The following is a 24,176-nucleotide window of genomic DNA, read 5'->3' as shown; positions in this document are numbered from 1 at the left end:
GTACTTCATTCACTTCTTCCTTTCGCGCCGGTAACTGAAGAGCCGTGCGTCCATGTGCGCATTGACTGGGAATTCATAGACCACAGAAATACTGAATCCGAGTCATACCAGATTTAGCTATGGATCCGAACGTATTGATCGAGGCCCTTCGGGGTACCATGGACCCAAACTTGCGTGAGGCCGCGGAGAGACAGCTGAACGAGGTAAACTTGTGATGGTGCTAATCGGGCCTCTTCTGTTGTGTCACACATCAAAGATGAAATGGAGTCCTCCCAAGCTTGTGGTTGTGGGAGACCAGAGTCAGTCTAGAACTTTGACAGATCAAATATTCTCTGTTCGACATATGTTTCGGTGAATACATATGACTTTTGCCGTTACGGGTGTAATATCAAAGTTTAGAATTATATTTGAACACCAAGATCGGCAACTCCAAGCGAATCTACCCTGTGTACCCGCAGTTGGTTCTTTAAAAACGTGCGGAAGTTAGCATTAGCTTCCTTGATAATTAGCTGCTAGCTACGCAGTAAAAAGCCTTTTTGCACAATGCTTGCTTTTGGCCTAGCTGATGTATCATGTTTGAATCGTTGGAAAGACACATTTGTTTTGCCATTATTTATAAAAGTTTGGTCTAAACTAACTAAATCATGCGATATAGTATACGAATGTAAGTAGCGTTTGCTAAAAGTTCGAAAATCTGTATTAGCAAGTTGGCTAAGTGAATCACGTGTCAGGTGTATTTTTTAAATTTTACTGCTGACATGCACAGCAATAATGCTAACTAGCTAGCCCGTTGATTTTTAGATATCTATAGCTAAACTGGTTGGTAACATTTTGGCTGACTAATCGGACGAATGGACAGGTGTAACGTTGGTTATTTAAGCTTTTATCATCAAACTACGTTCCTATCATGTATAAATGTACGTCTAATATGAGAGTAGCTAATGTTACATTATTATTTAGCTTGCTGGCTTTGACTTCCATGAACGTAGCTAACTAGCAAGCTAACTAATATTTGCTAACTAGCTAGGTAGGCTTGATTCATCCAACGTTAGTTAACTTGCAAGACACAATGTAAACAATAGCAATCATTATTAATAATAGCAACGCATTTATTAACGTGGCAAACGTTTTGTTTGTACCTCATTTGTGAATGAATTCGCTGGCTAGCGCTACGTTAGCAACCTTTTGCGGCTAGTGTTACATCAATTACATTGAGTCATTCGATGAGCTGTCCGCGTGCGCAAATTCTTTAGCTAATGTTAGCCTTACAAATTAAATAGCCAGCTATGTGCAACATGGCCTATTATCATTGTCTATATGTCAAATGTAGACGTGCCATTGATAACTAACATATACGGACGGCGTGAATTATTTTATAGTCACATAGTTTGCCATGTTTCGCTCGCTAACTTGCAGGAGGAAGTCTTGGGCAAGTGTCAAATATACTCTGGTCTGTTATCGGCTATGATATTCTTAGAACGATAGATGTACGGTGTTGTCATGTAACTGGGGTTTAGGTGAACTTTAAAGTCAAGTTGTTATTTCTGTGATATGTCCATATTGTGTGTCATCAGCTCGAACGTAATTATTAGCTAACTTTAGTTTGAGAAGAGTAGGCCTAACAAGGCTCAAAAATAAAATGTATAGTCGTGGCCAAAAGTTGAGAATGACACATGAATTTCCACAAAATTTGCTGCTTCAGTGTCTAGATATTTTTTGTCAGATGTTACTATTTTTTAAAACCTTTATTTAACCAGGCAAGTCAGTTTAGAACACAGTGACGGCCTGGGAACAGTGGGTCAACTGCCTGTTCAGGGGCAGAACGACAGATATGTACCTTGTCAGCTCGGGGTTTGAACTCGCAACCTTCCGGTTACTAGTCCAACGCTCTAACCACTAGGCTACGCTGCTGCCCCACTGAAGTATGATTACAAGCATTTCATAAGTGTCAAAGGCTTTTATTGACAATTACATGAAGTTGATCCTTCTTTTTCAAGACCTCTGCAATCTGCCCTGGCATGCTGTCAATTATCTTCTGGGCCACGTCCTGACTGATGGCAGCCCATTCTTGCATAATCAATGCTTGGAGTTTGTCAGAATTTGTGGGGGTTTGTTTGTCCACCAGCCTCCTGAGGATTGACCACAAGTTCTCAATGGGATTATGGTCTGGGGAGTTTCCTGGCTATGGACCCAAAATATTGATGTTTTGTTCCCAGAGCCACTTAGTTATTACTTTTGCCTTATGGCAAGGTGCTCCATCGTGCTGGAAAAGTCATTGTTCGTCACCAAACTGTTCCTGGGTGGTTGGGTGAAGTTGCTCTTGGAGGATGTGTTGGTAACATTCTTTATTCGTGGCTGTGTTCTGAAGCAGAATTGTGAGTGAGCCCATTCCCTTGGCTGAGAAGCAACCCCTTTACATGAATGGTCTCAGGATGCTTTACTGTTGGCATGACACAGGACTGATGGTAGCGCTCACCTTGTCTTCTCCGGACAAGCTTTTTTACGGATGCCCCAAACAATCGGAACGGGGATTCATCAGAGAAAATGACTTTACACCAGTCCTCAGAAGTCCAATCCATGTACCTTTTGCAGAATATTAGTATGTCGCTGGTGTTTTTCCTGGAGAGAAGTGGCTTCTTTGCTGCCCATCTTGACACCAGGCCATCCTCCAAACGTCTTTGCCTCACTGTGTGTGCAGATGCTCTCACACCTGCCTGCTGCCATTCCTGAGCAAGCTCTGTACTGGTGGTGCCCCAATCCCGCAGCTGAATCAACTTTAGGAGATGGTCCTGGTGCTTGCTGGACTTTCTTGGTTGCCCTGAAGCCTTCACAACAATTGAACCCCTCTCCTTGAAGTTCTTGAGATCCGATAAATTATTGATTTAGGTGCAATCTTACTGGCAGCAATATCCTTGCCTGTGAAGCCCTTTTTGTGCAAAGCAATGATGACTGCATGTGTTTCCTGACAGGTAACCATGGTTGACAGAGGAAGAACAATGATTCTAAGCACCACCCTCCTTTTGAAGCTTCCAGTCTGTTATTCGAATTCAATCAGAATAACAAGAGTGATCTCCAGCCCTGTCAACACTCACACCTGTGTTTAAGAGAGAATCACTGACATGTCAGCTGGTCCTTTTGTGGCAGGGCTGATATGCAGTGGAAAAGTTTTGGGGATTCAGTTCATTTGCATGGCAAATAGGGACTTTGCAATTAATTGCATTTCATCTGATCACTTTTCATAACATTCTGGAGTATATGCAAATTGCCATCATACAAACTGAGGCAGCAGACTTGGTGAAAATAATAGTGTCTTTCTCAACTTTTGGCCACAACTATACATGAACATCCCCACTCAACAATCTGAGGTCGTTTTGTTTTTCGTGACAACAGAATATACAATGCCCAGATTTTCAATCCACAGAACAAGAATGTGCAGTTGGATTGTTAGATCTGAGTCATGTTGTGTGGTATCCAGGGAGAGGTCTTGAGTGCATTGTTATCTACCGGGAAAGGAGGCTATTTTTCCTACTACCCTATCTTACATTTGACTCCTCTGGAGCAGTTAAGCCTGAACAGTATTAATTTAATATAGCAAGTGATATAAGGATATGTGGGGGGGGCAAAGCATTGAGACTCATTTTCATTCCCGAATCCCTGAGCTGACAAGGTTAAACATCTGTCATTCTGTCCATGAACAAGGCAGTTAACCCACTGTTCCTAGGCCGTCATTGAAAATAAGAATTTGTTCTTAGCTGACTTGCCTAGTTAAATCAAATAAAAACTTATGTGATCAATGATAATGTAAAAAGTATGCTGCACTCTTGTACAGTGGGGCAAAAAAGTATTTAGTCAGCCACCAATTGTGCAAGTTCTGATGAGAGGCCTGTAATTTTCATCATGAGTACACTTCAACTATGACAGACAAAATGAGGGGGGGAAATCCAGAAAATCACATTGTAGGATTTTGAATGAATATATTTGCAAATTATGGTGGAAAATAAGTATTTGGTCACCTACAAACATGCAAGATTTCTGTCTCTCACAGATCTAACTTCTTCTTTAAGGGGCTCCTCTGTCCTCCACTCGTTACCTGTATTAATGGCACCTGTTTGAAAATGTTATCAGTATAAAAGACACCTGTCCACAACCTCAAACAGTCACACTCCAAACTCTACTATGGCCAAGACCAAAGAGTTGTCAAAGGACACCAGAAACAAGATTGTAGACCTGCACCTGGCTGGGAAGACTGAATCTGCAATAGGTAAGCAGCTTGGTTTGAAGAAATCAATTGTGGGAGCAATTATTAGGAAATGGAAGACATACAAGACCACTGATAATCTCCCTCGATCTGGGGCTCCACGCAAGATCTCGCCCCGTGGGGTCAAAATGATCACAAGAACGGTGAGCAAAAATCCCAGAACCACACAGGGGGACCTAGTGAATGACCTGCAGAGAGCTGGGACCAAAGTAACAAAGCCTACCATCTAACACACTACGCCGCCAAGGACTCAAATCCTGCAGTGCCAGATGTGTCCCCCTGCTTAAGCCAGTACATATCCAGGCCCGTCTGAAGTTCGCTAGAGAGCATTTGGATGATCCAGAAGAAGATTGGGAGAATGTCATATGGTCAGATCAAACTAAAATAGAACACATGTCGTGTTTAGAGGACAAAGAATGCTGAGTTGCATCTAAAGAACACCATACCTACTGTGAAGCATGGGGGTGGAAACATCATGCTTTGGGGCTGTTTTTCTGCAAAGGGACCAGGATGACTGATCAGTGTAAAGGAAAGAATGAATGGGGCCATGTATCATGAGATTTTGAGTGAAAACCTCCTTCCACCAACAAGGGCATTGAAGATGAAACGTGGCTGGGTCTTTCAGCATGACAATGATACCAAACACACCGCCTGGGCAACGAAGGAGTGGCTTCGTAAGAAGCATTTCAAGGTCCTGGAGTGGCCTAGCCAGTCTCCAGATCTCAACCCCATAGAAAATCTTTGGAGTGAGTTGAAAGTCCGTGTTGCCCAGCAACAGCCCCAAAACATCACTGCTCTAGAGGAGATCTGCATGGAGGAATGGGCCAAAATACCAGCAACAGTGTGTGAACCTTGTGAAGACTTACAGAAAATGTTTGACCTCTGTCATTGCCAACAAAGGGTATATAACAAAGTATTGAGAAACTTTTGTGATTGACCAAATACTTATTTTCCACCATAATTTGCAAATAAATTCATTAAATCCTACAGTGTGATTTTTCTGGGGGGGGGGTTCATTTTGTCTGTCATAGTTGAAGTGTACCTATGATGAAAATTACAGGCCTCTTCTTTTTAAGTGGGAGAACTTGCACAATTGGTGGCTGACTAAATACTTTTTTGCCCCACTGTATATACTGGATATCTTAATTTTGATCTTTATTAGTTAGTGTCTAGAGATTAGGGACAGGTGACACTCACTGTTTGATGCAGATGCTGCAGCCATGTGGAGGTCTGGATTCTTTCTGTGTGTTTATGGGGGTGTTACATTATGTAATGTACCTGTTGCATTAAGGTTTAAACTGTCATACTTGGCATTGTTAAGTAGCTGTATGTGTACAGGCTTCAGCTAACGGAGCTCCATGCCTAAACATAATGGTTATATGGCATTGCTGTCATCATTAAAATGATTTCATAAAGCCCTTTTCACATCAGCCGATGTCACAAAGTGCTGTACAAAAACCCAGTCTAAAACCCCAAACAGCAAGTAATGCAGATTAGAGGTCGGCCGACTATGATTTTTCAACGCTGATACTGATAACGATTATTGGAGGACCAAAAAAAGCCCATATAGATTAGTCGGCCGATGTTTATATATATATATATATATATATATATATATATATATATATATATATATATATATATATATATATATATATACACACACACACATCGTATATTTGTAATAATGACAATTACAACAATACTGCATTAACACGTTAACATTTTTAAAAAACTTAATATAATACATAAAAAATCATTTATGCTCAAATAAATAATGAAACGTGTTCAATATGGTTTAAATAATGCAAAAACAGTGTTGGAGAAGAACGTAGAAGTGCAATATGTGCCATGTAAAAGTTTTTTAAAAAGCTACTACTTTAAGTTCTTTGCTCAGAACATGTGAAAGCTGGTGGTTCCATTTAACATGAGTTTTCAATATTCCCAGGTAAGAAGTTTTAGGTAGTATTTATTAGGAATTATAGGACTTTATTTCTCTCTCTACCATTTGTATTTCATTTAGCTTTGACTATTGGATGTTCTTATAAGGCACTAGTATTGCCAGCCTAATCTCGGGAGTTTGTCGGCTTGAAGTCATAAACAGCGCTGTGCTTCAAGCATTGCGAAGAACTGCTGGCAAACGCAGGAAAGTGCTGTTTGAATTAATGCTTACGAGCCTGCTGCTGCTGCCTACCACTGCTCAGACTGCTATATCAAATCATAGACTTGATTATAATAAAACACAAGGATATACAGTGCCTTGCGAAAGTATTCGGCCCCCTTGAACTTTGATCTTTTGCCACATTTCAGGCTTCAAACATAAAGATATAAACTGTATTTTTTTGTGAAGAATCAAAACAAGTGGGACACAATCATGAAGTGGAACGACATTTATTGGATATTTCAAACTTTTTTAACAAATCAAAAACTGAAAAATTGGGCGTGCAAAATTATTCAGCCCCTTTACTTTCAGTGCAGCAAACTCTCTCCAGAAGTTCATTGAGGATCTCTGAATGATCCAATGTTGACCTAAATGACTAATGATGATAAATACAATCCACCTGTGTGTAATCAAGTCTCCGTATAAATGCACCTGCACTGTGATAGTCTCAGAGGTCCGTTAAAAGCGCAGAGAGCATCATGAAGAACAAGGAACACACCAGGCAGGTCCGAGATACTGTTGTGAAGAAGTTTAAAGCCAGATTTGGATACAAAAGGATTTCCCAAGCAGGTCCTTCTGTAGCTCAGTTGGTAGAGCATTGTAACGCCAGGGTAGTGGGTTCGATCCCCGGGACCAAACGTAGAATGTATGCACACATGACTGTAAGTCGCTTTGGATAAAAGCGTCTGCTAAATGGCATATATATTAAACATCCCAAGGAGCACTGTGCAAGCGATAATATTGAAATGGAAGGAGTATCAGACCACTGCAAATCTACCAAGACCTGGCCGTCCATCTAAACTTTCAGCTCATACAAGGAGAAGACTGATCAGAGATGCAGCCAAGAGGCCCATGATCACTCTGGATGAACTGCAGAGATCTACAGCTGAGGTGGGAGACTCTGTCCATAGGACAACAATCAGTTGTATATTGCACAAATCTGGCCTTTATGGAAGAGTGGCAAGAAGAAAGCCATTTCTTAAAGATATCCATAAAAAGTGTTGTTTAAAGTTTGCCACAAGCCACCTGGGAGACACACCAAACATGTGGAAGAAGGTGCTCTGGTCAGATGAAACCAAAATGGAACTTTTTGGCAACAATGCAAAACGTTATGTTTGGCGTAAAAGCAACACAGCTCATCACCCTGAACACACCATCCCCACTGTCAAACATGGTGGTGGCAGCATCATGGTTTGGGCCTGCTTTTCTTCAGCAGGGACAGGGAAGATGGTTAAAATTGATGGGAAGATGGATGGAGCCAAATACAGGACCATTCTGGAAGAGAACCTGATGGAGTCTGCAAAAGACCTGAAACTGGGACGGAGATTTGTCTTCCAACAAGACAATGATCCAAAACATAAAGCAAAATCTACAATGGAATGGTTCAAAAAATAAACATATCCAGGTGTTAGAATGGCCAAGTCAAAGTCCAGACCTGAATCCAATCGAGAATCTGTGGAAAGAACTGAAAACTGCTGTTCACAAATGCTCTCCATCCAACCTCACTGAGCTTGAGCTGTTTTGCAAGGAGGAATGGGGAAAAATGTCAGTCTCTCGATGTGCAAAACTGATAGAGACATACCCCAAGCGACTTACAGCTGTAATCGCAGCAAAAGGTGGCGCTACAAAGTATTAACTTAAGGGGGCTGAATGATTTTGCACACCCAATTTTTCAGTTTTTGATTTGTTAAAGTTTGAAATATCCAATAAATGTCGTTCCACTTCATGATTGTGTCCCACTTGTTGTTGATTCTTCACAAAAAAATACAGTTTATATCTTTATGTTTGAAGCCTGAAATGTGGCAAAAGGTCGCAACGTTCAAGGGGGCCGAATAGTTTCGCAAGGCACTGTACGAGCCTTAGTTTCCTGATTTGACTGTATTAATGACCTATCATTTCGAAAACAAATTAACCGTTGTGTGTTTTATCGAATGGGTGGCATCTAAGTCTAAATATTGTGGTTGCATTGCACAACCTTCAATGTTATGTCATAATTATGTAAAATTATGACGAATTATTTACGGTCTTTGTTAGGAAGAAATGGTTTTCACACAGTTCGCAACGAGCCAGGCAGGCCAAACTGCTGCATATACACTAACTCTGCTTGCACAGAACGCAAGAAAAGTGACACAATTTCCCTAGTTAATATTGCCTGCTAACTTGTGCATTGATTTTGAAAGGCATTGATGTTTATGGTTAGGTACATTGGTGCAACGGCAGTGCTTTTTTCACGAATGCGCTTGTTAAATCATCACCCGTTTGGCGAAGTAGGCTGTGATTCGATGATGAATTAACAAACACCTCATTGATTATATGCAACGCAGGACAAGCTAGTTAAACTAGTAATATCAACCATGTGTAGTTAACTAGTGATTATGTTAAGATTCATTGTATTTTATAAGATATGTTTAATGTTAGCTAGCAACTTACTTTGGCTCTCTGCTGCCCTCGCGTAACAGGTGGTCAGCCTGCCTTGGAGTCTCCTCGTGGAGTGCAATGTAATCGGCCATAATTGGCTTGCAAACATGCCGATTTACCGATCGCCATAACTTGAAATCGGCCGGCCTCTAATGAAGATGTAGAAGCATGGTGGCTAGGGAAAACTCCCTAGGAAGAAGCCTAGAGGAACCAAGCTCTGAGGGGTGGCCAGTCCTCTTCTGGCTGTGTCGGGTGGCGATTATAACAGTACATAGCCAAGATGTTCAAACGTCCATAGTTGACCAGCAGGGTCAAATAATAATAATAATAATAATAATCAGTGGTTGTACGGGGTGCAACAGGTCAGCACCTCAAATGTCAGTTGGCTTTTCATAGCTGGTCATTCTGAGTTAGAGAGAGAAGGTTTGGTAGAGAGAGTTGGAAGCAGCAGGTCCAGGACAAGGTAGCACTTCTGGTGAACAGGTCAGGGATCCATAGCAACAGGCAGAACAGTTGAAACTGTTGATGAATCACTTACCTTAGCCTCCCCCGTTATCGGTCGCTGCTGGGTACTGCAGTCGGCAACAAAGACCGGTAGTGAGGGGTAATTTGGTGCACTAGATAAAATAGTGGGTGTTCGAGGAGTGCTACCCCTCTCTTCTGATTTCATAAACAGAGTACGACCTCCCAGTTTGCAGACTGGCTCCATCCAAGCAGACAGAAGATTACTGGACAGGAAACCCGCAACAGCCACAAACTGAACACTCCCATGACATGTACAGGCCGCTGTCAGAGCTCTACCATCCCATTCTTCACTACACTGATCATGCATACACCATATAGCCCAGGGCAAATGTCTTCCTAAGAACTCTAAAGATGTGCTTTCTAAAGCTGCCACCCTTAAACTTGTCATTGTTGTTTTGTTTACATATATTGTATATTTTACCAATGTATTATATTAAGTGTTTTGCTAGTTTAGGATCTGATAATTATATATGATTGATGTTATGACTATAAATTGGTGTACATTTCAGTCTATGACTGAGAAACCAATTAAACCTACTATTACTAAAGTGGAGCAGCAGCAAGACCAGGTGGACTGGGGACAGCAAGGAGTCAAATGGCTGAAGATGTTTGTTATACACTGTTTTGCTGATATAGGTCAAATACACATCAGTGTTTGATATTCATGCATCCTTTCCTGCTTTCATTTACAGGGTCACACCCAGGTGAATTTTGTGTCAGCTCTGCTGCAAGTCACCATGTCTGATCAGTTAGATTTGCCCGTCAGACAAGCAGGTGAGTTTCAGAGGATGGGTATTTATTATGATGATGTGGGGCGGGGTTCTGGGCTCTCTTGCAGATGGAAATTCAACGGAACTGGAAGGTGAGAAGAGTATCTACAACTGTAGCTCAAATGAACTGAGCACGCTTTCTCAAAGATGACCCCTGCCTTGACTGTCACAGCTCCCACACAGATGACACCAGTCCTATTGTGAAGACTGACCAATTTCCCATGAACTTGTACATTTGTTCACCAAGATACACACATGATAGAAAGAGAAAGGTGTTTTTGTTGTATATGATGCCATCTTTTATTATGCTACCGTTGCAGCTTATTTTATCCTGTCCTACGGCATTGAGATTTCACACTTCTTTTAGTCTGCTAGCGGGCTCCAGTGAAATCTATAGTTGCTTGGCCTGGACAGTGTGTCTAGTCATTGATACAGCTGCCTTTGTTATAAAATAACCTTCCACATGTTTGAGATGCTCCGTGTGAGGGGTTGTTGGTAGCCTGTCCATGTATCACACATGCCTCTCTGGTAATGATGTGCAATTATGTTAGGACGATCTGCTCTTGATCAGTGGCTCATTGTCTTTTATTACATTTAAAATGTGTGCCGTCTTCAGGTGGCTACCAGACAGAGCCTGTCATTTTCAACGTGCTGCTAGACTCCACACTAGCGTATTCAATTGTGCTCACCCATAGCATCATGTCCTAACTTCTATCTTGTCAGTTCTTCTACATTGTAGTTTGCTTCAACAACACAATAGTAATGTGACAGCCTGGAGGAAAGTCTAACATGGCAGCAGCCCATCCTGCCTTATGCGTTGGGTGCTAATCTGTGTGCCTCTTGTCAAACAGATGGCCTGAACATTTCTAAGCAAACCTCTCCAGGAACTGGTGTGTTGAGCAGAAATGCTATCCTTCTTGTGACTGCACTTTGGCCTGCCATTGAGCCCTGCTGCACCTGACTCCGATTCAGACCAATTGTGTTAAGTTAATGCAGCTGCAATGGTGGCACGCCATTGGTTAACAGATGCTTAAATGTTGGCTTGGCACTTCCACGGGAATTTCACACAAGTTCTGCGGTAATGAAGCTCATTTGCTGTAATCTGACACAAAGGGAGGAGCTAAGCGATTCCGTAGCTAGTAGGCAAATGTCTGGGATTCCATAAAGGCAGTGCGATCAGACCCAGGTCCCTCTCCTATTGAAGGCAAATGTCTGCCTGCTAATGGCAGATAATAGCATATATTTTTTGTCGTGGTTAGTTTTTTTTACAAACCTGTCACACTATTATAGGCAATTGCATCATTTGCAATTTCAGGAATCATCTATTCCCTGCCTCATTGTGTGGGCTAGGGGGATGTTGAGTGTTGGACTGGGCAGAGGGGGACATTAATGGGTTGGGGAGGGTGGTTGTGAGGGTTTTGCTGTGTCAGCACTGACTGGCAGGATTATGACTTCCCAGCCAGCGGTCACGTGTCAGCAGTCTGTCTGACCCCTGTCTGGTTTGTCCCTTTCCTATCCACCGCCTGGCCTGTCTCCCCTCTGTCCACCGCCTGGCCTGTCTCCCCTCTGTCCACCGCCTGGCCTGTCTCCCCTCTGTCCACCGCCTGGCCTGTCTCCCCTCTGTCCACCGCCTGGCCTGTCTCCCCTCTGTCCACCGCCTGGCCTGTCTCCCCTCTGTCCACCGCCTGGCCTGTCTCCCCTCTGTCCACCGCCTGGCCTGCCTCCCCTCTGTCCACCGCCTGGCCTGCCTCCCCTCTGTCCACCGCCTGGCCTGCCTCCCCTCTGTCCACCGCCTGGCCTGCCTCCCCTCTGTCCACCGCCTGGCCTGCCTCCCCTCTGTCCACCGCCTGGCCTGCCTCCCCTCTGTCCACCGCCCGGCCTGCCTCCCCTCTGGCCACCGCCCGGCCTGCCTCCCCTCTGGCCACCGCCCGGCCTGCCTCCCCTCTGGCCACCGCCCGGCCTGCCTCCCCTCTGGCCACCGCCCTGGCCTGCCTGCGAGCCACTGACCTCAGACGCTCCATTGTGGCTCTGTAGAATAATTCACACCCGTACTCCAAATTCAGAGGGGGAACACGAGAGGGGGAACTATTGCAAACGCCTAACTAAATTACACTTTTACACTTCTGTTCTATGACTCACTTAAGGAATTAGGCCTCTTTCTGCTGCTCTGATTTTATCAGTTGAAGATGGAGGCAGAGATGTGAGCTGTAATTTCAGGGGGTAGAGGAAGGATGAATATTTGAGTGACTCATTGTTTGGATGGGGGGTGCTAATGAACAGGGCCATGCTAGTGTGTTGAGACAGAGGAGAGGTGTGGGCTCTTAAAGGGGCCTAGAAGTACTCCTCTTACTCCCCTGGCCGACTGCTACTCCCTCTCAGCCTGAGCACAACACGAGAGGAGGCACAGTGAATGTGCTGGTCATGAGATCCGCTGCTGCTATCTAGGCTGATGGACTCTTTCACACCTCCCAATGTCACACTGACTCACTCTAACAATTTAGAGATCTCCCTGATATTAAGTGATTTAAAGAGATGTGGGGAATATTGTGCCACTTTAACCAGCTGCAATTCCATGGAAATCCATAGGAATTGGAAGGGTTACATTTAAACCCTATTATCAAAGCAGATTTTACTTCAATATCATATGATTTGCATTAATTAAATCTAAGGGGGTGGAATACCAGCTGTACAGTGCATTCGGAAGTAGTCAGACCCCTCCCGTTTCCACGTTTTGTTACATTAGTCTTATTCTAAAATACATTAAATAAAAACATTTCCTCATCAATCTACCCTCAATGACAAAGCGGGGGGAATTATATGTATTTTTAACTGTCTGCAATTATATGAAGAAAAAATCTTATACATAAGTATTCAGACCCTTAGCAACAAGACATGAAATTGAGCTCGGGTGCATCCTGTTTCCATTGATCATCATTGAGCTGTTTCTACAACTTGATTGGAGTCAACCTGTGGTAAATTCAATTTATTAGACATGATTTGGAAAGGCACACACCTGTCTATATAAGTCCCACAGTTGACAGTGCATGTCAGAGCAAAAACCAAGCCATGAGGTAGAAGGAATTGTCCGTAGAGCTCCGGGACAGGATTGTGTCGAGGCACAGATCTGAGGAAGAGTACCAAAACATTTTGAAGGTCCCCAGGAACACAGTGGCCTCCATCATTCTTAAATGGATGAAGTTTGGAACCACCCAGACTCTTCCTAGAGCTGGCAGCCCAGCCAAACTGAGCATTTGGGGAGAAGGGGCTTGTTCAGGGAGGTAACCAAGAACCCGATTGTCACTCTGACAGAGCTCTAGAGTTCCTCTGTAGAGATGGGAGAAACTTTCAGAAGGACAACCATCTCTGCAGCACTCTAACAATCAGGCCTTTATGGTAGAGTTGCCAGACGAAAGCCACTGCCCAGTAAAAGGCATATGGCTGCACGCTTGGAGTTTGCCAAAAGGCACCTAAAGGACTCTCAAACCATGAGAAACCAGATTCTCTGGTCTGATGAAACCAAGATTGACCTCACGTCAATTGCTCAGCACCTGGCCAATACCATCCCTACGTGACAGGTACTGGGAGACTAGTCAGCAACGAGGGAAAGATGAACAGAGCAGAGATCTTGATGATAACCTGCTCCAGAGCGCTCATGGCCTCAGACTATGGCCAAGGTTCACCTTCCAACATGACAACGACCCTAACTAAGCACACAGCTGAGACGACAACTGAGTGGCTTCGATACAAGTCTCAATGTCTTTGAGACCTGACAATAGCTGTGTATCAACGCTCCCCATCCAACCTAACATAGCTTGAGAGGATCTGCAGAGAAGAATGCAAGGAACTCCCCAAAAACAGGTGTGCCAAGCTTGTAGCGTCATACCAAGTAAGACTCAAGACTGTAATCGCTGCCAAAGGTGCATCAACAAAGTACTGAGTAAAGAGTCTAAATACTAATGTAGTCAGGGTAGCCTAGTGGTTAGAGCGTTGGACTAGTAACCGGAAGGTTGCAAGTTCAAACCCCCGAGCTGACAAGGTACAAGTATGTCCTTCTGCCCCTGAACAGGCAGTTAACCCACTGTTCCTAGGCCATCATTGAAAATAAGAATTTGTTCTCAACTGACTTGACTAGTTAAATAAAGGTAAGGGGGGAAAAAATGTGATATTTCAGTTTATTATTAATAAATGTGCAATTTCTTTCAATTTTATTTTGTCATTATAGAGTATTTTGAGGAGGGGGACCATTTCAATCAATTTTGTAATAAGGCTGTTACGTAACAGAATGTGGAAAAAGTTACAGGGTCTGAATACTTTGCGAATGCACTGTATGTAATCCAATATTAATAGGATCTCTATGAAGCCTGTCTTGTGTTTAGTCAGTTGAATGTCCCCCTCTCCCCAGGGGTGATTTACCTAAAGAACATGGTGACCCAGCACTGGAGCGAGGGGGACGGTACCAGCACGGAGACGCCTGTCAATAACATACCAGAGGAGGACAGGCAGTTTATCCGTGACAACATTGTGGAGGCAATCATCCACTCCCCCGAGCGCATCAGGTAACTGACCACCACCCTGTGGCTGCTCAGCTCACTGCACAGCGTCAGAAGAGGGGGTATGGGGGTAGAGGTAGCTCTGCTCAACCAGGTCGTCTTCCAACCTTTCTCCTCTCTTAACCCTTCAGAGTGCAGCTGACGACATGCATCCACCACATGATTAAACAAGACTACCCCGGCAAGTGGACTGCCATCGTGGACAAGATTGGCTTCTACCTGCAGTCGGATAACAGTGCCGGCTGGCTGGGCATCCTGCTCTGCCTCTACCAGCTGGTTAAAAACTATGAGTAAGGACTCCTTGTTTTAGAGTGACCATGTTTGTGTCCCAACCATTTAGGGAATTGGGTGCCATTTGGAACAGAGACTGTATTATAGAGCTGTTTGCTATGTCTTCGGGTGGCTGATGTTTCTGATTGTGTGTTTGACAGGTACAAGAAGCCAGACGAGCGCAGTCCTCTGGTGGCGGCCATGCAGATCTTCATGCCCATGCTGAAGGACCGCTTCATCCAGCTGCTCCCTGACCCCTCCAGTGAATCTGTCCTGGTGCAAAAACAGATCTTCAAGATCCTCTACGCCCTCTTCCAGGTACTACTGACCATATCTGTCACGCTCACCTTAGAAGTTGTGTATATGTTAGTCTGTGTTGATTGTATAGTGAGTGTATGGTACTTGTCTACATGTGGATGTATAGCTGTAGTGTCCAGGTATTTAGCTACTACTTCCATAATACTGGGTTTGGAGATGGGTCTATTATGGTTGTCTTGTAGGAGGGGGGGGGGGCTGAGGACCATCTGGTCCATGTCAGGGCCACTGGGCTAGACCTGTCCCCCTCAGCATGCCAGACTGCACTGCTGTCTAGGGTTTTCTGTCTGTCCATTGGAACGACTACAAAGCTTTTTGAATTGAATAGACAGGGTTTGTCCTTTTCTCTGTCCACAGTATAACCTCCCCCTGGAGCTGATCAACCGACAGAACCTGACTGAGTGGATGGAGATCCTGAAGACAGTGGTGGACAGAGACGTGCCTCCGGTGAGGGCAGATTTACTGTGGTAGGGCAAGGAGGGGAGCACAAATAGGTTGACTGCAAATCAAGTAGCTCCCAAACAGATTAGCTGTAGTTTGTTTGCTTTATTTTAATTGCTGCTAGTTAAAAGAGCTGATTTTTTTTATCTCTCTTTCTCTCCTCCCTCCCCGTCTGTGCCTCACAGGAGACCTTGCAGGTGGATGAGGACGAGAGACCTGAGCTGCCCTGGTGGAAGTGTAAGAAGTGGGCCCTCCACATCCTAGCCAGGCTCTTTGAGAGGTAAGCCTACTCAACCCACCCCAGCACACTGTAACTGTACTACACTGAGTGTACAGAACATTATGAACACCTACTCTTTCCATGAGACTGACCGGGTGAAAGTGATAACCCCTTAATGATGTCACTTATCATTATTACCTGTCTGGTGGATGGATTATCTTGACAAAGGAGAAATGCTCACTAGGAGGGATGTAAACAAATGTGTGCACATAATTGGAGAGTAACCTTTTGTGCATATGGAAAATGTCTGGGATTTTAATTTTCAGCTCATGAAACATGGGACCAACACTTTGTGTTGTGTTTATATTTTGGTTCAGTGTATATTAACATGTGAAAGCATCTTTAATCCCCTCCCAGGTATGGCAGCCCAGGCAACACTACCAAAGAGTACACAGAGTTTGCCGATCTCTTCCTCAAGGGATACGCAGTGGCAGCACAACAGGTGAGAGGCCAAGGCCGCTCTTGGCTTTGTCTGAGCTGAAAGATGTGTGATGCATGACTGGGATTGACTGAGGGACAGAAGGTTGCCTTTCAACTGTGTCTGTCTGCATGGGAGTCTGATCTCAACCAGAGGGAACTGATTTGTCTGCTTGTCTGTAGGTGCTGCTGAAGGTCTTATATCAGTACAAGGAGAAGCAATACGTGGCTCCCAGAGTCCTCCAGCAGACACTCAACTATATTAACCAGGGAATCGCACACGCTGTCACCTGGAAGAACCTGAAGCCACATATCCAGGGCATCATTCAGGACGTGGTTTTCCCCCTCATGTGCTACACGGACAGTGACCAGGAGTTGTGGGAGGAGGACCCATACGAGTACATTCGCATGAAGTTTGGTAAGCGCCATTCTTGTTTACGGAATATTTCTATGATTTCCAAAGGGTGTATCATCCAGAAGGAATGTCCTGGAATCAGACTGCCTGGAAGTGATCAGTTCAAAGATTTAACTGTGTAAAGCTATTCTAACAAACCAATGCAATGTGCCATCTGATCTACTGACTGTCTGTCCTGTCTCAGATGTGTTCGAGGATTTCATCTCTCCCACCACGGCAGCTCAGACCCTGCTCTTCACCTCCTGCAACAAGAGGAAAGAAGTGAGTTGTGGTTCTGATGTGAAAGCCGAGTCCTCCTGGTCCTGGCAGGGTCAACAGCCTGCCATGATGTGATCCTGTTTCATCCCAAATGGTACCCTATTCCCTATATAGTGCACTACTATTTTTTTCCGCCCAGAACCCTGTTCAAAAGTAGTGCACTATATTGGGAATAGGGTGCTATTTGGGACGCATAGCCCGGTGCCTGTTTTATTTTATTTTTTCTCTCTCTACTGGCCTCTCTCCTGCCCTTATTTATGGCCTTGCCCATTCCTCCGCCCTGTCCTGCTGTGGATCTCATTAGCGCCCTGTTGCACCAACAACAGTACAGAGCTGTTGGAACCGGTCTGTGGACGTGTTGAGCCAGGAGAACACTGGCAAACAAAGGAGCATAGCTGGGCGAAAGCACTACTTTAGTTGCTGTAGCTCCTTAGTCAGATGTGTTACGTATTACGGCTTTCTTTCTGTTCTAAAGGTGTTGTTTTAGCGTGTAGTTCTATTCCGTTTTGGCTGTGGGTGAACGGGGTGTGTGGTGCCTGTCCATGTTATGTGCTGCCGTCTGACTGTGTCTTATAGTCTGTGCGGCGGTGCTCACTCCACACCTGCAGCCATAGAGCCACTGGAGATCATAGTACTGACCTGTGACTCCTCACCACGGGCCAGCCTCCATACTCTCCCACAAACTCTCCTTGCCTGCATCTCAAATGGCACCCTATTCCCTACATAGTGCACTAACCCATGGGCCCTGGTCAAAAGTAGTGCACTATGCATGGATTAGTGTGCCATTTGGACATATCAGAGGTGTTTGGTGTTAATGTGTAGCAGTTAGCCAGGATACACAGAAGCAGCACATTTGACTGAATGCATTTCTTTATTCTCTAGGTTCTTCAGAAAACCATGGGCTTCTGTTATCAGATCCTCACTGAGCCCACCTCTGACCCCAGGAAGAAGGACGGAGCGCTGCACATGATTGGCTCTCTGGCTGAAATCCTGCTCAAGGTGATTAACCCCCAACACCACCTGCTATCTCCTCTTTTCTAGTTGACCTTTGGTCTGACCATGTACTCATCAGATGAGGTAGCTGACTCGGCGTGTAACTATTTTGCCAAATTGTTTTATCACTTAAGTTCCCTTTATGGCTCCCACGTGGCAGTCAAATACATTAAATGCATTTTTGTTAACCATGATTTTCATTTTCTTCTCTCCCCTGGAAACAGAAAAAGGTCTATAAAGACCAGATGGAGTTCATGCTGCAGAACCACGTCTTCACTCTGTTCCGCAGTGAGCTGGGCTATATGAGAGCCAGAGTAAGTGTCACATTGCCAGATCATTCTGTCCCAGGGCTCCAGTGGGGAGAAGGGGAGAGCATGTGAGCTGATCACCGGACATGCTATCTGTCCCAGACCTGCTGTTTTCAACTGTCTGGAGATGGCAGGAGCGTTAGATACTCGGCTTTGAAAAGCCAACTGACATTTACTCCTGAGGTGCTGACCTGTTGCACCCTCGACAACCACTGTGATTATTATTATTTGACCCTGCTGGTCATCTATGAACATTTGAACATCTTGGCCATGTTCTGTTATAATCTCCTCCCGACATAGCCAGAAGAGGACTGGCCACCCCTCATAGGCTGGTTCCTCTCTAGGTTTCTTCCTAGGTTCTGGCCTTTTATAGGGAGTTTTTCCTAGCCACCGTGCTTCTACACATGCATTGCTTGCTGTTTGGAGTTTTAAGCTGCGTTTCTGTACAGCACTTTGACATCAGCTGATGTAAGGGCATTATAAATACATTTGATTGAGTGTATCAATAATATTAATGACAATGATTTGGTAAAACACCTTTGTTTTCTGACAGTTCTGCCTCTGTCATTGCAGTGGCATTTCAACTCTTCACATCTTGATGGTTCTAGATAGAAATTCTAGATTTAGGAGAATTCTGCAAAAGTATAGCCAGTTTGTTAACTATGTTAACCACCATCTCTGGTGTTTCCCCCATAGGCCTGTTGGGTCCTTCATTACTTCTGTGAGGTCAAGTTTAAGAGTGACCAGAACCTGCAGACAGCCCTGGAGCTGACCCGCCTCTGCCTGATCAACGACAACGAGATGCCTGTTAAAGTGGAGGCAGCCATCGCCCTGCAGGTCCTCATCAGCAACCAGGAGAAAGGTAGCTAGCTATCTCTCCACTGTCAGGCTCAGAAACACACCATAGGTGTATATGGAGTCTTTTTCTTTGCTGAATAACATTAATAGTTAATGTTCTTCTTGAATCCAAATGATATAGCTGATTATCACTAAGTGCTCTTCTGTCATGTTTTTCCTCTTTCCTAGCCAAAGAGTATATCACTCCCTTCATCCGACCTGTGATGCAGGCCCTCTTGCACATTGTGCGTGAAACGGAGAACGATGACCTCACTAACGTCATCCAGAAGATGATCTGCGAGTACAGCGAAGAGGTCACGCCCATCGCTGTGGAGATGACACAGCACTTGGTGAGGAGTGTGTGCTCTGCCTGACTCATAAAAAGGCCCTGCACAGGAAGTCTCCTTCCTTTGATCAATTTACAGTTCTGTTTGTCAGCCATGGAGAGAGGAAATAAGGTCCAATTACCATCTCTCCTAGTTCCATGTTGGTCTGGTTTTAAAGACTACTCTCAGGAAAACCCACTTATGGCTGTTATTCCCGTCTCCTCAGGCGATGACCTTCAACCAGGTCATCCAGACGGGGCCTGACGAGGAGGGAGGGGACGACAAGGCGGTGACAGCCATGGGCATCCTCAACACTATCGACACACTGCTCAGTGTGGTGGAGGACCACAAAGAGGTGAGTACAGCCATGGTGTTCTGTCCATGGGGTCTACTTGTACATCAAGCTGTCTCATGCTACAGAAACAGGATATGGACTCCTGCCCTATTGGCCATTCTAGTTCGGACAAGGCATATTTACTTACAGCCATTCAACCAAACACCCACTCAGTACAGCAGCTTCCCTCCCAGCTCATACTGCTGCCTGCCAGCACACTCCCAGCTGCCCACCCGCTCCTGGAAACACACACTGTTCTCTCTTCAAAGTGCCTTGCAGGCTGATGCCTCTAGAAATAGCACTGTGGCTCTCTTCCCGTACGTCCGCCGACGCACAGGACCGTGGGGCTTGGAACCAGCCAACCCAGCAAATGTTGGTCAACAGTTAGATATGTCTTCTTGGTATGCTACTCGTTGTCGTTGACTGTAAAGTAAAGCTGTTGACTTATGACGTTGTTTTTATCAATGTGCCTACCCACAGGTATTTGGTTTTCTGGAAATTACTTGCACAATGAAATCATCAAATCTACTCTTTCAACACCACTTGTATGTTCATGGTGAATCTGTGTATGTGTGTGTGTTCCAGTGCTCTGACTAAATGAATGGGGTTTCTGTTTTAGATCACCCAGCAGCTGGAGGGTATATGTCTGCAGGTGATTGGCACAGTCCTGCAACAGCACGTCCTGGGTAAGTCTCCCTTGCTCTTCCTGTCCCACCACATTCCAAACCGGGTCCTCCCTTCTCTCTGACACGTACAGGTGGGCGAGGTGCCTAGAGTCATTTACGTGACTGACTCACTCTGTGGGGGTTGTCCTATGTTTACCTCTTTGACACCCAGCCTGTGTGTGTGCTGATTTTCAGAGTTCTACGAGGAGATCCTGTCTCTGGCACACAGCCTGACCTGCCAGCAGGTGTCCCAACAGATGTGGCAGCTCCTCCCCTTGGTGTTTGAGGTCTTCCAGCAGGATGGCTTTGACTACTTCACAGGTATACTGCTCACCAATCTGCTAGTCTTAAGTTTGCCTGTTATGGTGATTTGACTATTATATACACAAACACTATATTAAATGGGGAATGTGACTATTTCAGACATGATGCCTCTCCTTCACAACTACGTCACGGTTGACACAGACACTCTCCTGTCTGACACTAAATACTTGGAGATAATCTACAGCATGTGCAAGAAGGTACAGTAACTTACAGCCGCTATGCAATTTTTTTCACACATTGGTGGTGTGTATTTTTGCTGGGTGTGAACAAGTTGATCATCTGTTTTCCATGCAGGTTCTGACTGGCGATCCAGGTGAGGATCCAGAGTGTCATGCAGCCAAGCTGTTGGAGGTGGTTATTCTGCAGTGCAAAGGGCGTGGAATTGATCAGGTAAGTGTCTGGCTTCTACACTAAATCTTGTATGGCTACGACTCTATTCAAAGTAACTGCTTTTTAGAAGCACTGTACTATACAGTCACCTTAGACGTTCTTTTCCGCTCCTGCAGGTTGTTCCCTTGTTTGTGGCGGCTGCGCTGGAGAGGCTGACGAGGGAGGTGAAGACCAGTGAACTGAGGACCATGTGTCTGCAAGTGGCCATCGCTGCCCTGTACTACAGCCCCCCTCTGCTGCTCAACACCCTGGAGAACCTGCGCTTCCCAAACAACACTGAGCCCATCACCAACCACTTCATCTCCCAGTGGCTCAAAGATGTTGACTGCTTCCTGGGGTAAGACCAGGAAAGATGCTCACGTTTAATATATTTACAGCTCGTCTGGTTTCTCTGGTCCACCATATAGTTTGATATCAAGTAGAGGAAAAATGTACTGTAAGATATAAAAAAAATATATGTAATGTTATTCCCCAGGCTCCACGATAGGAAGATCTGTGTGCTTGGCCTGTGTGCCCTCATTGACTTGGAGCAGAGGCCCCAGGCTGTCAACCAGGTGGCCGGCCAACTGCTTCCCGCAGCCATCCTGCTCTTCAACGGCCTCAAGAGGGCCTACGCCTGTCAAGCAGAGAACGAGAATGAGGAAGAAGATGAAGATGGAGATGGAGAGGAGGATGAGGAGAATGGTACGGCATTTGTGCTATCCTCTGAACTCATAAGTCCCATTGTCACTCCCTTATTTAAGCTTCCTACTATATTGAATAGAACAAGATACAGCTGCAAGGAGCACTTCATTGGTAGATGGTTTGAGTTGTGTTAGTAGATTGATCAGTAATAAATTAATCCATTGTGCCTTTCCTCAGTCGAGCTGGGCAGTGATGAGGATGACATTGATGAGGAGGGCCAGGAGTACTTGGAGATGCTGGCCAAGCATGCAGGAGAGGATGGGGATGATGAGGACTGGGATGAGGATGACGCAGAGGAGACTGCACTGGAGGGCTACACTACAGCTGTAGATGACGAAGACAACCTGGTGGATGAATACCAGATCTTCAAGGCCATACTACAGAGTAAGGAGACCACCTTTCAAGCACACAAAGCTAGTGATGGGTCGTCAAGTTAAGGACACAAATTGGACATAAACAGTGAATAAGTGTTTACACTCACAAATTTGTTTCGTATTATTAAGGTATGTTATTTAAAGTGCATTATTATTACAAGATCTTAAGTGATGAAATAATGATGATTCGGGAACGGGACACTGTCAGTGGTCACTGGATCAGGGTCACGTTCAATTCCCCACAGCAGCATGTTCTTCAGTTGAAGACATCGAGGCATTTGTCTGAGGAGGTTTAAAAACTCAATATAAACGAGATCTCGGGATTGAAGACATGAATGCAATATGTTGCTTAAGTGTAAATCATACATAAAAGTGGAGGGGGAACTTAAGTTATGTTAACTATGTTTTTCTCCAACTCAGATATCCAGACCCGTGACCCAGCATGGTACCAGGCACTCACACAAACCCTTGATGAAGAACAAGGAAAACACCTTCATGACATTGGCACACTTGCAGACCAGAGACGGGCAGCACATGGTAAGTAAATGTATCCCCGTCATACAATAAGACAGCTGTTAATTTGTATTTAATTGTTTTAATATCATAGGAAATAAACACTTGCCATGTTTGGCCTGTTGTATAATTGCCCTATTTTCTTCATTCTAGAATCCAAAATGATCGAGAAGCACGGCGGATACAAGTTCACGGTGCCAGAAGTGGTGCCAACTAATTTCAACTTTGGAGGCAACGCTCCAGGAATGAATTGAGTCGTCCCTTCTCCCTTTTATTACTCTGACTGATTGTAGTGAAGTGAAAAAAGCTTGTGTTGTTCCCTTAAGTAGTGGTTCCAGAACTGGTTCTTCTCACTGACTCTTCAATCTGACTATCAAATTGGAAATAGCACCAGAAGAAGTGGGAAGACAACCAAATGCAACAAATGGCTGGGAAAACAAACTAAGAACTTGAGCTTGAAGCAAGAGAAAAAACAAGCTCAAAACAACATTGTCTTCTGGGATCCACTGTGGAGGATACTAGGACGGGGACTTTTTTTTTCTTCCCTCTTAAACAAAATGGGAGGGCTTAACAATTTGAAATTGATAATGGGACTAAGTGTTTCATCATTTTCACTGTTTTGGCCAAAAGGCCGTGCGTGATAAGCTTATACCTCTGGCAGTAGTGTTGTCTGTTATTTTCTGCATTAACAAATTCTCATGTTTGTTATGTATATACAAGCCAAGGTTCTTGATTTTTAAGTAGCCTTGCTAAAACAACCAGAGGCATTTGTAAGGTGTCAAGTGTATTCATATGTAGCATATTGGATACTTCATGGCACTATGGTGATGCCTGATCTCTGTAAATTTAATGACTAGCACTTTCATATTGTTCAGGTCTCCTAGCCTTCTGTATCAGACTGCAATTTTTAAATCAATTAAGACCATTTAAAACACAAACCGCTGTAACTTTGGTTACGGTGTAAAATAATGAGTGGCATCACTTTGCTGCTAAAGTGGAAACATTCTAGATTCCTGAAAAAAGAGAATGCTCTTGGTGTTCAGTTTGGATACAAGACGTGTTGTGAGCACAAAGTCAATTGGATGCTTCATTGAAGCATGTACAATTGGACTTGATTGTGAAGGTCTCAAGCATTTGATTGGTGTATGAATGAACCATCTATATACACAACATATTAAAAAAAGTTAAGTTGGATTGCATGCATTTGACTGTTTACTAACAGCTACACAGTTGTGCACTCAGTCATTTGATTTTGAGCCTATTTCGGGTGGTTGTATACTCTTTCAGATCAGGTGAAGTGTAATCTATTTGGAACTATTCAGTCAGCTAATTCTAGTTCCATTTGCTACT

At 44.4% G+C, this 24,176-nt stretch overlaps 1 protein-coding gene and 1 non-coding gene across 2 annotated transcripts; both read left to right on the top strand.

Annotated features, from left to right (window-relative positions):
• On the top strand, positions 1-24,020 carry LOC124035597 (importin-7-like). Its single transcript, XM_046349103.1, has 24 exons — positions 1-203; positions 10,055-10,136; positions 14,535-14,688; positions 14,814-14,972; positions 15,114-15,270; positions 15,625-15,714; positions 15,894-15,988; positions 16,346-16,430; positions 16,589-16,823; positions 17,005-17,081; positions 17,961-18,077; positions 18,296-18,385; positions 19,076-19,241; positions 19,406-19,566; positions 19,769-19,897; positions 20,496-20,562; positions 20,737-20,862; positions 20,965-21,062; positions 21,160-21,255; positions 21,372-21,592; positions 21,731-21,939; positions 22,117-22,323; positions 22,734-22,850; positions 22,980-24,020. The coding sequence occupies exons 1-24, from the start codon at positions 120-122 to the stop codon at positions 23,078-23,080; spliced, it is 3,123 nt and encodes a 1,040-aa protein (XP_046205059.1). The 5' UTR covers positions 1-119; the 3' UTR covers positions 23,081-24,020.
• LOC124036789 lies at positions 17,594-17,762 on the top strand. Its single transcript, XR_006839038.1, has one exon. It is a non-coding gene; the product is annotated as a small nucleolar RNA SNORA23 (small nucleolar RNA).
• Positions 24,021-24,176: the final 156 nt, after the last annotated feature.

This window comes from Oncorhynchus gorbuscha, linkage group LG05 (genome assembly GCF_021184085.1).
Source record: "Oncorhynchus gorbuscha isolate QuinsamMale2020 ecotype Even-year linkage group LG05, OgorEven_v1.0, whole genome shotgun sequence".
Classification (NCBI taxonomy): domain Eukaryota; kingdom Metazoa; phylum Chordata; class Actinopteri; order Salmoniformes; family Salmonidae; genus Oncorhynchus; species Oncorhynchus gorbuscha.
This window is presented reverse-complemented; position numbering and strand designations above follow the sequence as displayed.

Coding starts and splice junctions, on each gene's coding strand:
- LOC124035597 (XM_046349103.1), top strand. CDS start 120: ATGGATCCGAACGTATTGATCGAGGCCCTTCGGGGTACCATGGACCCA. Junction 19,242..19,405: donor CATCAGCAACCAGGAGAAAG/GTAGCTAGCTAT, acceptor CCTCTTTCCTAG/CCAAAGAGTATATCACTCCC. Junction 21,940..22,116: donor AGAGGAGGATGAGGAGAATG/GTACGGCATTTG, acceptor GCCTTTCCTCAG/TCGAGCTGGGCAGTGATGAG.